This window comes from Octodon degus, unplaced genomic scaffold (assembly GCF_000260255.1).
Source record: "Octodon degus isolate 3935 unplaced genomic scaffold, OctDeg1.0 scaffold00022, whole genome shotgun sequence".
Classification (NCBI taxonomy): Eukaryota; Metazoa; Chordata; class Mammalia; order Rodentia; family Octodontidae; genus Octodon; species Octodon degus.
Window position 1 is genome coordinate 15,337,375 of NW_004524598.1, and position 17,993 is coordinate 15,355,367.

At 41.2% G+C, this 17,993-nt stretch overlaps 1 protein-coding gene across 2 annotated transcripts in view; it reads left to right on the forward strand.

The window, feature by feature from the left end:
• Nucleotides 1-115: 115 nt before the first annotated feature.
• Nucleotides 116-17,993, forward strand: part of Snap91 (synaptosome associated protein 91) — a 137,393-nt gene continuing 119,515 nt past the window's right edge. Inside the window, exons 1-2 of one of the 2 annotated variants that reach the window (XM_023711957.1) lie at nucleotides 116-146; nucleotides 697-854. In XM_023711957.1, coding sequence (XP_023567725.1) covers nucleotides 725-854 — 130 coding nt within the window. In that variant the 5' untranslated portion in view covers nucleotides 116-146; nucleotides 697-724. Of the gene's footprint in view, nucleotides 147-171; nucleotides 236-696; nucleotides 855-17,993 lie in introns of those variants that run through there. The other variant, XM_023711956.1, reaches the window with a different exon arrangement.

Consider the following 17,993-nt stretch of genomic DNA (forward strand, 5'->3'; position numbering starts at 1 on the left):
GGGCGCGCAGGAGGGCAGCGGCCGGTGACAGCTCCGCGGCGGGGGGCGGGGAGGGGCCTGCGCTGTCGCCGCGCTCGGCTCCTCCGGGGAAGGGCGAGGCGCACGACCCGGCAGCCCTGCGGCGCGGATTTGGGGCGAGCGGGAAGGTCCGGGCGGAGGCCCCGGCGGCGTCCCGGAGACACCGGGCGGGCGGGGAAGGAAGGGCCGGGAGGCGAGGGCGTAATATGGCGCAACGGTAGGATAATCTCCGGCGCGAACGGGGGAGTCGAGCCGGTGCTGCAGCGGCTCCGGCGGGGAGAGGGAGGCGGCGAGCGCTGGGCTGCCCCAGGAAACACTGCGGCAAGGCGAGGGGGGAGGTGGGCGACCGGCGGGCGCGGCGCCGGGGAGCAGCCCCCAAGCCACGCTGGGACCGGTCCAGCTCCGGGTCGTGCTGCTTGCTGGAAAAGCGCTCCCTGACTGCGCGGGGTGCACGGGAGCGCGGGCCCCCCGAGGTTCCTCGCAGGCAGGCCGCGCTCAAGGTAGCACCCCTGGCAAGGGCCGCGGTGGAGGAGCGGAGCTTGAAGCGTTGCTGGCCCCGAGAGGTGGTACCAGGGCGGGGTCGGAGCTGGAGGGAGCCGCCTTGCGGCTGGACGAGCCGAGACCCGGGCGCTCGGAGGGCAGGGGTAAAGCGGGACCGTCTCCCCTTCTTCCCCGCAGAAGGGGACTCACAGACACGGTGGAGAAGATGTCGGGCCAGACGCTCACGGATCGGATCGCCGCCGCTCAGTACAGCGTGACAGGCTCTGCGGTGGCAAGAGCGGTCTGCAAAGCCACCACGCATGAGGTGATGGGCCCCAAGAAGAAGCACCTGGACTGTAAGCATCTCTTTATATAAGTAGGACATGCGGCGGCAGAGCCACGGGGTGCCAGCCGCGCGGCGTGGCCGGCTGGCAGTGGGTTATGCAGCAGCCCTTGAACTCCCCCTCGGGTTGCTGCGGAGCTGGAAGTCTCCAGCTGTAGAGCTTTCGCCTTGGGTCGGCCCTGGAACCTGGCCTTCTGAGCCTGTTTTCCTTCTGCTGACCTCCAAGGTCTTGGTGGATGGGTCGCGCACACACAGTTGTACAAATGTACACATGGAATTGTACACACGTTGGCTTAGATGCTTTTCATCTCCCATTTCTGACTTTCTCCACCAACCTCCCTTCTCCCGATTAAAGGAAATCAGTCAAAATGGGGGAAAAGATGAATTCAAGGAAGGTCAACCTTGTCACCCTAGTTGGTTCCCAAGTACATTTTGAATCATTCTAAAGCACTGTACTCTTTTTCAGTGTTGCTTCTGGTTGTGTGTGTGTGTGTGTGTGTGTGAGAGAGAGAGAGAGAGAGAGAGAGAGAGAGAGAGAGAAAGTAAGAGAGACATCACACCAAATTGAAATTAATTTAGGCTATCAAATGAGAAATGACACTAAATACAGGATGGCAGTTTTCTTCTACACACCCGGGCACACTTCTCTGTCCCATTCTCAAAAACTGCTGGGGGCAATGATCATCCCATGGTGACAATGTGGATATACTTTCTCATCATAGGACATGGTGCAATTGTAGATGCAATCATGTAGTTCATTCTTTTTTTTCATATTGATTATATGAGTAAACCAGACTTTATTCTGGTTTAGGATCTACAGATTTCTGAATTGTTTCATTTGATTAACATATAAATCTTTTGTTACTATGAAGGGTAAATAAGGACACTAAAAGAAAGAGCTTTACTTGCTTTGGGAATGAGGCTCCCTGTAAGTGAGGTTCTATCAGAGTATATTTTGGTGTTTCTGCTCAGTCCTTTTGACCTGCTTCAAATCTTTGGTTTTGACATTTGTTGGCATGAGAGACACGGGTATAGCCGTGTCCAGTTTCCCATCTGGCTTTCTTTGCCCATTTTCTGCCTTGCCTTAGCTTAAATCCATCCCCACTGTCTCTTGTGTAGCTGAGAAAATGGCACCATTGTTAAAACCAACTCCAGCCTCTGCCCAAGCAAAGCTCAAGGAAGCTTGCAGCTGGACATTGTAAAAGTTGTTCAGCCTGTGGTGTGGGCCTAATGTCTCAACACTGAATAATTTTTTCCTAGAAGGTCTCCTGAGGAGAAAAAAAAAAGTCACCCCTCTGCTGAGGAACTATTGAACAAAAGGTATTCACTACAATATTGTATGTTACTCATGTACTACAGAGTAAGAGAGGCCTCTGGGGCCGGGATACCTAGGTAAAGTGGAAATGATAAATTCATGACCAGCTCATTTTGCTGCAGTGTGCTGAATCATTTAGCCATTTTTCCATCAGTTTCCCCAACCCTGAAAGGATGACTCATGTCTTCACAGTGTCTATCAATCTAGAAAATTCTCATAAAAAGAGGCTAGATTTGGAGCACACTCAAAGCTTTGGGCATTTTATGAAGACCTCATTCAGATAAAGACTGACTTTTGAGACCTAAAAATTTAGTCACCTTAGTGTTTTAGATCTGGAAAAATCCTTTAAAATTTTTGACAGTGGGAGGTTTTTCCAGTGACCTCAGCACCTACTAGTGATTAGAATGATTGTAAAGATATGGAATATAAAGGAAAGATTCCATGTTAACAGAGAACAGCTGAAGTAGGAGCTAGTGTTTAATTATTAATATGAATAATCATAGAAGCTAACCATTTATTGAACAATTACTGTATGCCAGGCACTGAGCTTTATATTATTAATTGATCACCAGTTAGGTTCAACAAGGATAATAAACTTTCATAATTTTAATCATGCATTTAACTCTCATCTGAAGTGAGTAGTATTCTCATTGATGAGGGGAAGAAAAGAGCCATAGTAGCCTAACTGGTCTAATCTCCAAAACATCTACCTTACTTGAATGGCTTTGTGTAGAATTGAGCATCATAAACCTTATACATGTTGTGGTCTCTATGCATGAAACATTTTTAAATGTTGTCATCGAAATGAGTAAAACCAAACACAGAATAATACTGGTTAATGGTTTTTCTTGCAATATTTTTACTTTTGCAATAAGTAATAAATTATCTTATACTTGAAACCAACCGTTGAGTGAAATTTGAAGAGATAGGTATCACGCTACCAATGTGTCCTCTTCTAAGGAAGGGTTGTTTGGGAAACCTGAGTATGTAAATTATATATATTAGAGAAGACATCTCTGCTCAGAATTTCTTGTGAAGTAGTTCCTTTGAAAAGCGATAGCCTACCTCGAAAATTCATGCAGACTTTAAGTCGCACACTAGTTCTTCTCATAAACAATAAAAACTGAAAAAAAAACTTTTTAGAAAAGCAAGTCACACTCGTTATTAAAATATGCAACTACGTACCTAAAATTTATATATAAGAATGAAAGAATTTTTAAGTAGTTAGGAGGAAGAAACAAATGTAGACTTTGGGGGTTTGAAACAAAAAATTAATAGTTTGAGTTGTTACAGTATTTCACTTCGAAGTTTAAATTGATAGACAATTAGAATAAAGTTTATAGTTCAGTGATATTTTTTGAACTATTGGATTAATTGGACTCATTGTGTATTTGATATTGTAGAAAGTACTTGTTTAGAAGACAATCCTTTTTAGGTGGAAATTTCAGGAAAATTATTGTTAATATCAGTGATTTATAAATTAATGCTTAATGGTATCTGATTTATACGTTTAAAGAGGTGATTTAACATCTTGAGGCAGAATTGCATATGGTAAAAGGGCAAAAGTGAAATGAAACCTTGCACATATATTCAGTGTTTTTTTTTTCTTAGTAATAGTAACACTTCTATTACTGTTCACCACAGTCAGCAGCTATGTTAAGCTTAAAGGATTTTATCTACTTTGATAATCCAAATAAATGTTACGTACTTTACGGTTTTTTCGGACTGTGTGAAACTTCCCGCTCACACCTTGTCTTGCTAGAGCAGTGTCACTCTTTGCATATGAAGATGAAAATCTAATCGCTGTTGGTTTGATGGTTTTTTGAAAACATATGTACTGTATATCCTCACCTTTCTTGTAACTTATGCATATTTAGTGTCTAGAACACAATAAATAAGGCACCTTTTTTTATTACAACTGTTTTAACACTTCAGTGGGTCCTGCTCTGTTTTGTGGTTAATGGATAACAAATAGTACTGGTTAAAAATATAGAGAAAAAGCCACCAGGATGCCCACTGTCTAAGGAAGTACTAGGCAGGGTTTCAAATAAATAGAATAGATTCAAAGAAACACCTGTAGGGAGAAATTTGGAAATTTGCAACCCTGGTATAAGATTTATTCCAGTTAATAGTGCTTATGACAAGTTTCCAAATGTTGCATCTTGCATTGTTTGTTATCAGAATTCAAACTTACACATTTTTTTAAAATTATGGATTTGGTACAGCGTCTCACTACTTCAGCGCAGATCGTAGAGATCCTCCTGTTTCAGCCTCCCCAGGGCTGGGATTACAGGCGTGCACCACCACACCCAGTCTTGATGGCCAGCTCAGCTCAGCACCTGGAGCAGGACCAGCACAGTATGTGGTATCAGGAATCACCAGGGATCAATACTGGGTCCTTGCACTTACCTAGGCAGGCACTTAAACCACCCAGCTGTCTCTGCAGCCCTTACAAAGTATTATTATCAAATACAACCTGTTGAAAAGCAACTTGGTTATCAGTAATCATATTTTATCCATATTAAACTTCTTGAGGGTTTTTAGAAATTACTTTAGCCCACATGAAAAGCAAGTGCTTCAAGTTCTAAATCTTATGTTTGAGATACTATAATTTTAGTAATTCATTTCTCAAAACTAAGAAAAAGTAGGATCAGCCCAGGAATATAGCTCAGCTGCACAGGACCTTCCTGGCAAGCATGAGCTCATGAGTTTAATTCCCGATATCCACAAAACAAAGCCAGAGAACATAAGATTATGGTTCTTATAAGAATATCTGATAAAAGTAGTACAGGATATGGACTGTGTTTGATTCAAAGAAAATCTTGGTGAAGTACCATAAAGTTCCAGCTGCTTTCATTCTATTCATAAAGCATCTGTGGAAGCTGGGCACGGTGATACGTGTCTATAATCCTAGCTTTGGGAGGCTAAGACAAGAGAATTGTGAGTTCAAGGCCAGCCTGGACTACACCGAAGACCCTGTCTCAAAAAAATATGCAAAAATAAGAAATTTTGTGAATAAAAATAGGACACAAATTTAAAGATTAATGTACATAAATTTTCCCAGTACATATACCATACTTTGATTTATAAAAGAAAAAAAATATGTATTTTTGATTTAAGGAAATGCAATTTGTGTACTAGTTCAGCGTATACCATATATTTGTGATAAGTTTCTGTATGCTGAAAGATCTAAAAAGTATGAAAAGCTTATTCATTAAAGTAGAACAAATGTGTAAAACATTATAGAACCCGCAGATAATTTTGAATATGATTTGTGTACTAACTTTCATTCTGTTGGTTCTTATTTAACTATTTCCTGCCATCTGAACACACCTGTTTTTCCTATACCAAGTACACTGTGTTCCTTCTTGATTTCAGCTTGAGTAGGAGATGGTTTAAATCAGACTACTGTATGATTTTTTTTAGACAGACATGAAGAGATAGGGGAAATATACTTCAGAAAAGCATTTAATCTAATTGTGTTTATATTATGAGGAGTCCAATCTGTGTGCTCTTATGATATTCTTGTAAGATGCTGAGCCTCTATGATATTCCTGGATGTTGTTCAATATCCCAGAAGCGGGGAAAGGTCATGGGATGCTCCAGGACTGGTAGCAGAAAGGGAAGCAAAAGAGCAGCAGAGTCTTAGGTGACAGGAGGGAGTGTCCTTTAGAGAAAACAGGCTGTATATCACCCTGTAATGCAAAAGGGATTTTTTTTTTTTTTTTTTTTTGAAACAAGGTCTCATTATGTAGCACAGGCTGGCCTTAAACTCACTATGTAGCCCTGGTTGGCCTTGAACTCATGGAGATCCTCTCTCTTCAGCCTCCTGAGACTTGGAATTACAGGCATGTATCACCATGCCAGGCAAGGATTATTTTCTAGATCATTTTACTTGTTCGCTTTTAGAAGAATCTTTTTTTTTTTTTGTATGATGTAACATTGAATATATTTGGATCACTTTAGATATTTTTCTCCATTGTGGTTGTTACAGTTTAGATCTAAAATGTCCTCAAAAGCTTCCTGTATTCAGAGGGGGGTCTCTAGGCAGGTGATTGGATTGTCAGGGTGTGATGCATACTTATGAGGAGATGCATCCATTGATGAGTTCATGGCTGAATTAATTGTTTGGAAGTGAGGCCTGGTTGGAGGTGGGTCATTGGGTACACAACGTGGAGGCTGTGTTCTTGCCCCTGGATCATCCCTTCACTCTCTACTCCCTGGCTTCAATGGATTGAAAGGCGTTCTCCCCACAGACCCTGCCACTGTGTGGTGTCGCCCTCCAGGCAGCCAACCATCGACTGCACCTCTAGAAATTGAACCAAACAAACCTGTCCTTCTTTAGTGCAAGTATCGAGTGCTTTCTCCCAGTGGTAGGAAAGTGGCTAATACAGAGATCAATGTAGTTGGTAGATACATTCTTAGAACCAGTAGAAAATTGGGAACACAGATTGCTTTAATTTCTTTTTTAATGGTATGGGTTGTACCTACTATGCGCTGTACCACTGAGCTGTACCCCAGCTTTCAAAAAATTGAGTTTTTAAAAAAGTGTTGCTTTGAAGACTGGCCAAATAGCTCAGCAGATTAAAGCACCTGCAAACATGTGCAGGGGCGGGCAGTTTGATCCCCTGGCCTGCCGTGCTGTCCCCGCCCCCCGGGCGCACTGAGATGGCAATTGAGACTGGGCGTGGTGGCGCGCACCTGTAATCCCAGCTCTTGGGAGGCTGTAAACAGGCGGATCACTACGAGTCCAATCTAGTAGTGAGACCCTGAACACCCTGTCGACCCTTCCCTAAAAGAGTTCCAAAAAAAAAGTCTTGCTTTGGTCATCTAAAAATGTGTTTGGAAAATGAAATGAAATGAAATGAAAATGAAATCATAATTGCAGTATTTGCACATAGCACTTTAGATTAAAATCTAGAGTTTTGGTATATTGTCACACTTGTTTTAATATTTAAGAAATGGCTGCTAAATACTTGTATATAATTTAATTTGTACCTTTAGTTGCCTTAGGTCTTTCTCTTAGTTTATTTTCAGAAATATCCTATAACAATCCTTTCTCCTCCCTTCAAGTTAACTGGTGATGGGATAGTTTTCTTTAATTTATGTTGATTTCACCAGCTCAGTAAGGATGGTCAGAAGTGAATGTGACCCTGTCCCCGGAGGGCTGAGGTTGCTTTCCTAACAGAATTGCATGTTGGCGTCTCAGTGCCTGACCCAGCATCTGCAGAGTGTGCCTTCCAATATAATTAACTGCATTTACATAATTCGAAAAGCCATATTTATCACCGTTACAAATTGTATTCTTCAGTTCTATTTCTTTTGTACATTTTTTTTTCTCTTTTTACAGAACTGTATTACTTGCTTATGAAGGGATATGAGTGTTTCTTTCTTAAGCATTCATGTAATGTGGGAGTTGCTCTTTTTTTTTCCTTATAAAGAAGAGATAGTCAGATGAGCTATGTTAGCATCAGTTGTATAGGGACATGTGACCGGAATATGACAGACTCTTCCTTGGGGCAGTGAGTGACAGCACAAAGCAGAGAGCTGGGGGGGGGGGTCCACGCTGATCCTCTGGCTGCTTTCCTGCTCCTCCTTTGTCCCAAGTGAGCGAAGATGCCCTCCACTGTGTGTATAGAAGCTTATGCTTCTTAGAGAAGGATCTAGTGTGTTCTGTTTTGTGATGTGCCATCCCCGGCTACTCAGGAGAGAAAGAAGCTAGCTCTTCTGCGGCTGTGTGTGGTTTTGCTTTTTCGTTTGCTCATCCTCCTTGGTTAGCACTTTTTAATTATAACTCTTCCCCTTTCTACGTGAGTTATTTTCTCTGTCGTCTGTATCTCCAACCCCTCATTCTATAACTTTATAAACATTTTCAAGTATGTCTACTTAAAATAAGCAAAAATAAAACCTACCCACTTACAAATGACTCTGTCGACCCCTTCTAACAAGCAACCTGTGATCTGCTTTTCTTTCCCACAACTAAACTTCTTAAAGCAGCGATCTCCCCATTTCGAAGTAAACAAAGAACTTCTGTGCCTATTTGGACATCCCGTGTTTTTGATTGGCTTCATTCACGTTCAGAACATTAGTATTGCGATTGGACACCAGTCATTGCCTGCTCAACAAGGCATTAACCTGCGTTATCCCTCATAGCTTCGACCTCATAGATGATCAGTTGACTTAGGAAAGTCTTTGAAATCTCCTGCTTTAGTTACCCTCTCCCTTGCTTTATAACAGCAATAAATTTCATCTGTAAAACGAGGATTAGTAATATCCATCTTACTGTTGATGACGTATAAAACAGAAGGCCGTGTAAAATGCTTAGCCTAGAGTTTGACACAAATATTCAGTGATAAGCAGTTATCACCACTACTATTGCTAGCTATTACTAGTACAACGGCTGCTGCTGTTAGGATTGCTGCCACCAGCCCCACCGCTGCTGCTGCTATCTCTGTAACAGTTCTTATATTTAGCCCCTGGCTTCTCCATACTTAATATTTGTCCTTTTTAATTGTATCATATTTTCCTTTAATTTCAACTACCCTGTTCTATGGTTTGGAAGCTATGTGTACTACTTGCATTCTTTTAGTGATTAACCTTAACTGTATTCTGGGCAGACTATCAGTAATCTGTTTTTCCTGAAGAAATTCAGAAACTTTGATTTGTGGAGCATTATTATCTCATGTTCCAGTTCCACCATAGTTTTAATCATCAAAGCTGGACATCATTATTTGACTGAAGCGTTGTGCATTTACATAAATATACCTAAAGACTTCTTCGGTCACAATTCCCTAGTTTTCCTAAACTGGGTCCTGAGGCGCCTTCCATGAGGCATTTTGCTGGTAAACTGTTTTGATCTAAGAAAATCTTACTCATGATTTTGGAAATTAATGCATCTAGCTATGCAGTTCTAGAGTGACCATTATTATGTCTTTGAAGATGATATTGTGCTCTTAAGAATTAATCCAGCTACCTGCCCTTAGGTAAGATAACCTCTGTGACTTTGTTTTGGCTGCTTTTATAATCTTTTCTTTATGTTGTCCTTCAGTAGTGTGTATGGCTGGCTGTGGCTTTCCTTTCGCTTATCCTGTTGGAACCTGTGTTTCTAGAACCTGGTAATTAATGTTTCTCATCAGTTCTGATTATTGCCAATACCTGTTCTTTTTCTGTCCTTCAGGTATGATTAGATATATATTAGGGCCGGCCAAATAGCTCAGGAGATTAAGGTGCCTGCAAGCAGGCGCAGGGGCAGGGGGTTCCATCCTCAGGCCTGCCCTGCTGCCCCGCCCCCAGGGCGTGCTGAGCCAGGGATTGAGACTGGGCGTGGTGGCGCACACCTGTAATCCCAGCTCTTGGGAAGCTGTAAACAGGAGAATCACTATGAGTCTATGCAGTAGCGAGACCCTGAAAACCCTGTAGACCCTTCCCTAAAAGACAAACAAACAAAAAAAGGTATGTTAGACTTCATTACATTCACATATCTCTAAATATATCTTTCACAGCTTTCAATGCTCTTTTTTCTGTTTCCTTTTCTGTTCAGTGTGCTTTATTTTTAGGTGCTGTATCTTCAAGCTTATGGCTTCTCTTTAATTGTCCATTAGCCACTTTGTACAACCTTAGTTTTTTATTTAAATTTTTAAGTCCTGAAATTTTTCAGATTTGCTTACTTCAGGATAATGTACATTTCTCACTCACGTGTTTAGTTATTTTATTTCTTTACCATTTTAATGGGACTCATTTTATATTCTGTATCTCATAGGTTTAGTATACGAAATTCTCTTTCTGTTGTTGTATAAGCCCAGCCCTCAATCGTGGTGTTTCCTCACGTGTTTTGAAACTGTGGACTTCGTGGTTGTGTTGGCTGGAACCTCATATGAGAGACTCCTGGGAAGCCTGGGGCACCCTGGAGAGAATTTGTGTGTCCAAAAGCACCCCTGGTGCTGCCATCCTGGGGGCGCGTGAAGTAGATTTCTGCTCCTGCGTCTTCTCATCTACCACAGGCCCAGGTCTCTAATCTGTACCCATAATAGGAAAATTCCAAAAGCAGAGAAAACTAAAATTAATTCTAGAAATAATGTTGCCACAAAAGTTGACCTTATGGGCCAGGGATGTAGTTCAGGTACAGCACCTGCCTGGCAAGTACAAGGTCCTGAGTTTCATACCTGATTTAAAAAAAAAAAAAAAAAAGTTGATCTTATATAGTTTTTGAGTTATCTATCACCAAGTTTCATATGTCAAGCTACAAAATATTTTCACATTATTTTGTGCTGCTGGCATTATACTAGTATGTGGCTACCATAAACCATCATATGCTTGTTGAACCTGAAAAATCATGGATTCTGAAATACACTAGCCCTTGGGGTTTTAGGCATTGGAATGTGGACCTGTAGTATAAACTTGGGCAAGAGGTAAGCTGTGGTCAGTACACAAGAGAATGCCTCAGCCGTCTAGGGCCTAGGCTTAGGAAGGCATGTTGTTCTGTTGTCTTCTTTTGCTCAAAGATACCTTTTGGTTTTACTGCTGTTAGTTATATAACTGGAGAAGGATCCCTGATATATGTGGAGATCTTAGCTCCAACTAGTCACCTTGATCAGTGTCAAAAGCCTGTCACCCGTGAGCCACGGAAGGCATTAAGATCTGAGCCCCTAAACTCCTGAGAGGACCAGCTGTCTTCAGGCCAGCCTGCTTTTCAGTATTACACTACTGTGTGGTTTTCTAAAACCTTTTTTTTTTTTTGCCCTGGGGCTTGCTTTTATTGTGACTTCAGTAAAATGGTTGGAAGGATCAGCGCCACTTCTACGTAGCTTCTCAGACAGATGTTTAATCTTTGCTAGTTCACCTATGGACTGGAAATGGGGTCTGTCTGATTCTGGCTTTTGTTCGTGTCTGCGTACACAAACTCACACACACAGCCCCCTCACATTTGAGTCTTGAGCTGCTGTTTTAATTCATTAGCATCACCGAACCGTGCATTACTCGGAGGCCTCTGCACATGCTGTCACTGTGTCATAACAGATTTCAATCTCGTTTCTGAAGCGTAGCTTTAGGCATGCCTCGGTGTGTAGATGGCGTATCCCCCTCCCGAATTCGTGAGGCTGCAGTGGGGTTCTCTTTAGTAGCTGTTTTTTTCTCTACTCTGGAGCTTATTTCTGACTGTTTCATCTCTAACACCAAACCTAGTGATAGTAGATTTTCATAACTATTTGTTAAATTATGATTTTTTTAAAAATTGTATCCTTCATGTTTCCCATATTATAGGCAGCTTTTTGTCACAGACTTTCTAGTTAAACGGCTTACTGTACATAATTAATACACATTTCCTGATAGCCTCTCAACACTTGTATTGTTGTGATATGATTAAATTCAGTTTGAATAAAAATATAACCTTTATAGGGAAATCCAGAGCAGTGAGCAACTGTAAAAAAAAGTTATATTTTAAAGAGCTTACAATTTTTTAGTTGTGGATTTAAAGCACATACATACTTCTCTTGGGATATATATTCATGATTGCTATAGGGATGATTAGGTAGTAGATAAAATCCTCCATTAGCGTTCTGTATGTGTATGTACATTTTTGATTGGTTTTTAATTTTTCACAGCTGGGTACCATTGTTTTACACATGTTATAGTTCAAAAATATATATATTGTATATTATAAGGATGGATATGAAGAAAATCATGATTTCAAAAGATAAATGACAAACTATTAAGATGCACTGAAATGCCATTCACTAGTTAGCAGTTTTGTTCAATAACCTGAGTAGTGTTACTGCTAACAGCTTAAGCATGAGGGCAGGGCGGTGCGTGCCTTGACCACTCACTCACCTAGCAGCAGGGGTGAGGCCCTGCGCCAGGCCCAGTTCCCAGCACTGAGCAAAACAACTTCAGAGCTTTAGAACAACAGTAATTTTAACCTAAAATTTAAAGGTTTTTTCCTTTCGTAAAAAGTACAATAAATGGCAACATACTTAGTTAGGTTTTTAATGACTGTTTGGAGAAAGTAGAAATTTCAACATTGAAGATCTCAGTTGCTTATTTCTCATAATCATATTTATTTAACAAATACTAGGATATTTGCTGGGTGCCAGGATTTATTTCAGGAGGCATAGATATCATTCTGAAAAAGATACACACATTCCTTGGCATCAGAGAGCTTTCAGCTTAGTAGGACAGACAGAAAAGGAAATAAATAATCACAAATTAAATCAAAAGAGCTAAGTTTTAGCAGGGGAAGGTGAAGACACCGTGGGCCGAGGGGAGCGCTACCGCAGCGGCTATCCTAGGCCGTGTCAGTGGCCTCTCTCGGCTCAGGGCTGGCGCACGTGACTCTCTAGGAAGTGCCTCACAGAGAATAAGACGCATTTTACGAAATGGAAACGTTGGGAGTTTCTGGAAGACTGAGTTTATTTTTTATTTTTATTTTTTTATTTTTTATGTATTTAGTACAGGGTCTACAGGGTCTCACTACACAGATCAGACTCATTGTGATCCTCCTGTTTTCAGCCTCCCAAGCACTGGAATTACAGGCGCATACCCAGTCTCAATCTTGGACTCAGCCTGCCCCAGGGGCGGGGCTGGCACAGCATGCTGGGAATTGAACCCTGGTCCCTGTGTCTGCCTAAGGAGGTGCTTTAATCCACTGAGCTATCTGGCAGCCCTAAGACTGCATTTAGAAAGGAAGAGAGCATCAGGGAGTGATGGCTGAACTGTGGGTAGGCCCAGATCTGGGCGACCTGTGAGGCTGAATACAACCTTAGAACTTACCCGGTCTCTTAAATTTTACTAATGAGACAGTGCAGACCCAAAAAAGGTCAAATAACACATTCTGTGGAGGTTTATACTGAATAATTTTTATCTACCTGTCTCAAGCGGGTAGTGTGTCCTTGCTTTGCTCACCTATGTCCGCTTACAGAATTTCTGTAGAATCTCATGTTAACCTGGTTAGCACATGTGTGCAGTTTCCAGTTTCTCTAAGTCCTAACTAGGTAATTAGTTATAGTATGGCTTAATGCAGCTTTGTTGTGGATTTTTGCATTTGATCCGTCAAGTTTGGAGTGTTTTGCTAACCTCTAGTGTTTTGTGTTTTGTTGGCCTCTTCATGAAGTGTTTTCCCATGCAGCGCTATGCTTTTGGCTAGCTTTGAATGAGTCTGGCCCCATGGAAGCTTCCGCATGGGGCTAATTGGAGACCGCACTGTAGGGTGGGCTGAACCAGCTTTTTAACATGTGCATATCTTTAGTGCTTTGTGACTCTTGACTTACTCGTTTTTCTACATAACTCTCACCATTGTTCCAAAAGAGTGACTCACTTGATTGTGCCTATGTTTTTGCACTGCATTTTTGTAACGAAATGTGAACTCTAGCAACAATGATATGCCAGATATTTGTTCTAATTAATACCATGTAGAAAGTGTCTGACTTGTGTGCTCAGCTGATGGGAAGAATTAAGTTGGTATAAATGTTTAGGAGGGTACATTGTCAGTATCACCAAACCCTTGAAACTTAATTGACCTAGCGGTTTGACTTTTAGAAATTCCTCTCAGGAAATAAATCTATTTCTTTTCTTTTCTTTTCTTTTCTTTTCTTTCTTTCTTTCTTTCTTTTTTTTTTTTTTCTTCTGTATTTTAGGGAAAGGTCTACAGGGTGTTTAGGGTCTCACTACTAGATCGGACTCGTAGTGATTCTCCTGTTTCCAGCCTCCCAAGAGCTGAGATTACAGGCACGCGCTACCACGCCCAGTCTCAATTGCCATCTCAGTGCTCCCCAGGAATGGGGCCGGCAGGGCAGGCCTGGGGATCGAACCCCTGGCCTCTGCATCTGCTTGCAGGGGCTTTAATCCACTGAGCTATTTGGCTGGCCATCTCAGGAAATAATGCATCCAAAGGTGTTTGTTGCATCAATTTATATATAGGAAAATAAAATTGAATACACCTAAGTACTTTTAAAGAAAAGATGGTATCTCCAAGCTGTGAGAAAACCTTGAAAAATGAGGTGTTAAAGTGCATTGATATGGAAAGAAGATTTTTCAGTAAGATAGTTCTCATATTTATATTCACACATGCATATATATATATATGTGTGTGTGTGTGTGTGTGTGTGTGTGTGTGCGCCTATAATACATATTTTGGAAGATATGTGTCAAAATGTTGTATGTGGATTGAAGCCTCTTGACTTAGCCATCACTTTTGTTTGCTTGTTATAGGAATGTAGATCAAACTAATTTAGGTTAAAAGGGCATATTTTGGTCCTACTAACCAATATAAGGAAAAAGCAGGAATGAGGCAGAACCGCTCTTCTCCTTGTCCAGGATTCTTCCCCCGTCTCCCGTTCCATAGCTGTTTCCCATAATAGAAGATAAGCACTGATTCGTTCTTACAAACTTTCTCAGAAACTCTAGGAAAATAGCTGACTAAAGCTCCCAGGATCATGTCTTCATAGCCTCACTGAGAAAAATCTTTTTTTTTTTTTTTTCCCCCATATGACTAGGGTTTTAACAGCATCACATAGTATAATTCTGGTTTCCTGAGTGCAGGTCCTGGTTGATCTGTGTATGTGGCATGCTAGCAGGACTGTCAGTCTCAACCAGAACTTCCGTGTTGGGAATCCCAAGAGCTGGTGACTTGATACAAGTTTTATTTTCTGCTCACATTGCATTCTGCCTTCAGTGGCTCCTTCTATTTAGAAATTCTATTATTTATGTTTGAAGAGTATCCTACCAGTTTGTGCATCTGGTTATGGAAGAAGGAAGACAGAAAGGAAAAAAATTCAGGAGGGTAAGTCCAGCCCTAGACATCATTTTGACTTATATTCCGTTGTCAGGAATTCAGTGAATGACCCCACCGGAGAGTAGGAGGAGCTGGGGAATAGAGTCTGGCTATGAGTCGTAGAGAATGGAAGTGGGATGTGAATTGACTCTGCAGTGCTCATGGAAGCGGGACTGGGCTATGACTTGTCACTTGTATCTAAAATACGTTTTATGTCACTGAGAACCCTATAGAGTCCACTGATACAGTGGTATAGTCATTAAGATAAACTGGCTGCTGGTCATTTTTTTTCCGCAAGGGCAGATGTCCTGAAACTGAGTGACTGATGGCCAACTCGTGGGTTCTCTGCATAGCCCGCATCCCTGGCAGATACTGCTCATTGATCCTCGCGCTCCTTAAAGCTTTGGTTTGGCCACAAACTGCATCCATATACAGTGCCTTGAATTTCCACTGTCAGTCGTAGTTACGACTTAAACCGAAACCAATCTGTCCTCCTTGGTCTAGGCGACTTAGCTTGCTCCGGGTACTAAGGCAGCATGCTCACTGGATTTACGTAGATGCCAGAACTGGCGTCACACGGATGTGTCCAAGCCCAGATGTCATCTGTCAGCGCGTTTTTCTTTATGATCTAGTCACCGAGTGATTTGTGTGAACAGGTCCTGGTGGGGAGAGCTTTGCACCTCTGCTGGATAGCAAAAGGTGCTTGGTCTCGATTCTATATTTTACATCAGTGGAGACTATTATAATGGCTATTATGTGTGGTTTTTTTTTTTTTTTTTTTTTTTTTTGGAACCGGGGATTGAACTCAGGCCCTTGCGCTTGTCAGGGAAGCACTTATTCCACTGAGCCATCTCCCCGGCCTCAATTATGGCTATTATGGCACAAGGAAAGGATGTTTCGGATTTTAAACTTTCTGTAGGCACCAAGGCTGATACTTATTCACCTTAAATATACGTAATACACAGCATATTTCGGTTTTAACCCTAAGATTTTTTTTCTGAATTGTTACTTGCGTGTATAGAGGAATACAACTTCTTTTTAAACTTCAGGTAATTCTTGTTGCACTTGTTTGATGTAAAATACGTTTTGCCCTTAAGATTTAAAAGAAGAAAGACCGAAGGGCTTTTCTTGGTGTGAAAGCGAGGCTGATTTGTGGGCACGCCCGTGCCTGACACAGGGGCCATCCGTGGGCCTGCTGCCTTCCTCTCAGAGCTCCTGTGAGGTGAATTCTCCCATCTGCAGAGGGAGGAGGAAAACAAGGCACATCAGGAATTCATCCAAGGCCCCACTGTTCATGAGGGGAGCAGTCAGGATTTCTTCAGCGGTCCCTACCGCGAGACTCACTTGGCGTGTGTGTGGGTTTGTTTTTTCTTTTCAATGATGTTTTGTGGTTTGTGTATCTGGGTGTAGTGTTACAAGTAGTGATAATCCAAGACAGACAGACAACGATAACTCCAACAAATAGGTATAACACCATGTAATTGCTTTAGGGATGAAAGGTGGGGTTAGAGTTTAAGGTAGTTCATTAGTTAATGAGCTACAGGTAACTGTTCCCCTCCCCCCAGTGGCACACCACTGGCTAACAGGGAGCAAAAAGTGAATGGGGTGAGAGCACGTGGCTGGTCTGGAGCCTGACTCCCCCTTGTCAGTTACGTCAGTTACATCTTTCGGTGATGGGCTGTTCAAGCTTAGCTCACGTACTTGCTAATTAAAGACTCCAGAGCTAGGGAGAGGTAGAGCAGCAGGAAGAGCCCTGATTTGCCATCAGAAGACCTAGTGTAATTCCAGGTTCAGTTGCTTCCGACTGTGATGTTGGCCAGCCCGATTTAATTTCTTTGGGCCTTCATCTAGTCTTTTCTAAGGCATCATGGGGTAGGAGTCACAGTTAGATCTGTGAATTTGCTCCAAACAGGAGCAACAGATTTCAACTTATTCTGCAAATGATTGTCATTAGAAGAAAAAGCCTTTGGACCCCAACCACTATCTTCCTAGGTATTTGTCAAGTTCTGTATGCAGCAGTAAATATACAAAAAGAGCTAACATCAGCTGCTCAGTGCTTATCTTTGGCATCTGCTTGAGAAAAGATGGTTCATTCCTAAAAAAGATGTAAAAAGACAATGGCACAATTAAACATTTACTATGGCTTCATAGTTTTGCTTTTATTTGATAAATGTTAGCCATTACCAAAATATAAATAAAATATATTTAATTAAAATCATCTTCTAAAATAAAATACCAATTACTTTGAAATATGTGTTATAGTTTACGTTTATTAGTACAGATTAAGTAATCCTCTGTTTGTACCTCCTCCTGCTGGGATTATAGGTGTGTATCACCTGTCTAAACTTCTGAAATAAGGAGGCTTTCAGCAAAAAAAGTTACTGGCTCTTTAAGAAGAGTAATGGTGGTGGGTTCCATCAAAGATTTTAAAACACATAAAATATATGAAGTAACTTTATTATTAGAACTTATCTTCATGATTAATGTTTTATACTGCTGTTAGTTTACAGTTGAAATAAGATAAAAATGGAAAGACATCAAATTTACATTAAGTGCTAGTACATTGCTATTGAGAAAGATTTGTGAAATAGTTGAGAAAAGTTGACCTAATAGTGAATTAAAAATGATCAATCATTATATTTAATCTCAGTATTTACATTGCATTTGCTGCATTTACTTGTAGTGAAATATATTGGAAGGATTTTAACAATTTTTAGTACTAATAAAAAGGTAAACCATGAGACAAGAATTATTTGTTAAATAATTTCCATTGTTTGGCGCAAAGAGATTTGGCAAAACTATTAGTAGATGACTGCATCATTTAAAATTTTACATCTCAAAATCATTCCTTACAAGTAAACTAATAAATATAGGTGTGCTTAAAAGCTTATGACATTTAAGCAGGTATGGTGCCACAGGCCTGTAATCCCAACATGCAGGAGGCTGAGGCCAGGGGATTCCAAGTTTAGGGCCAGCCTAGGCTACACAGCAAGTTCCAGGGCAGTTCAGACTATATAGTAAGACCTTGTCTCAAAAATTGGACTAAAACCAAAAATTTATAACATTTAATAAGT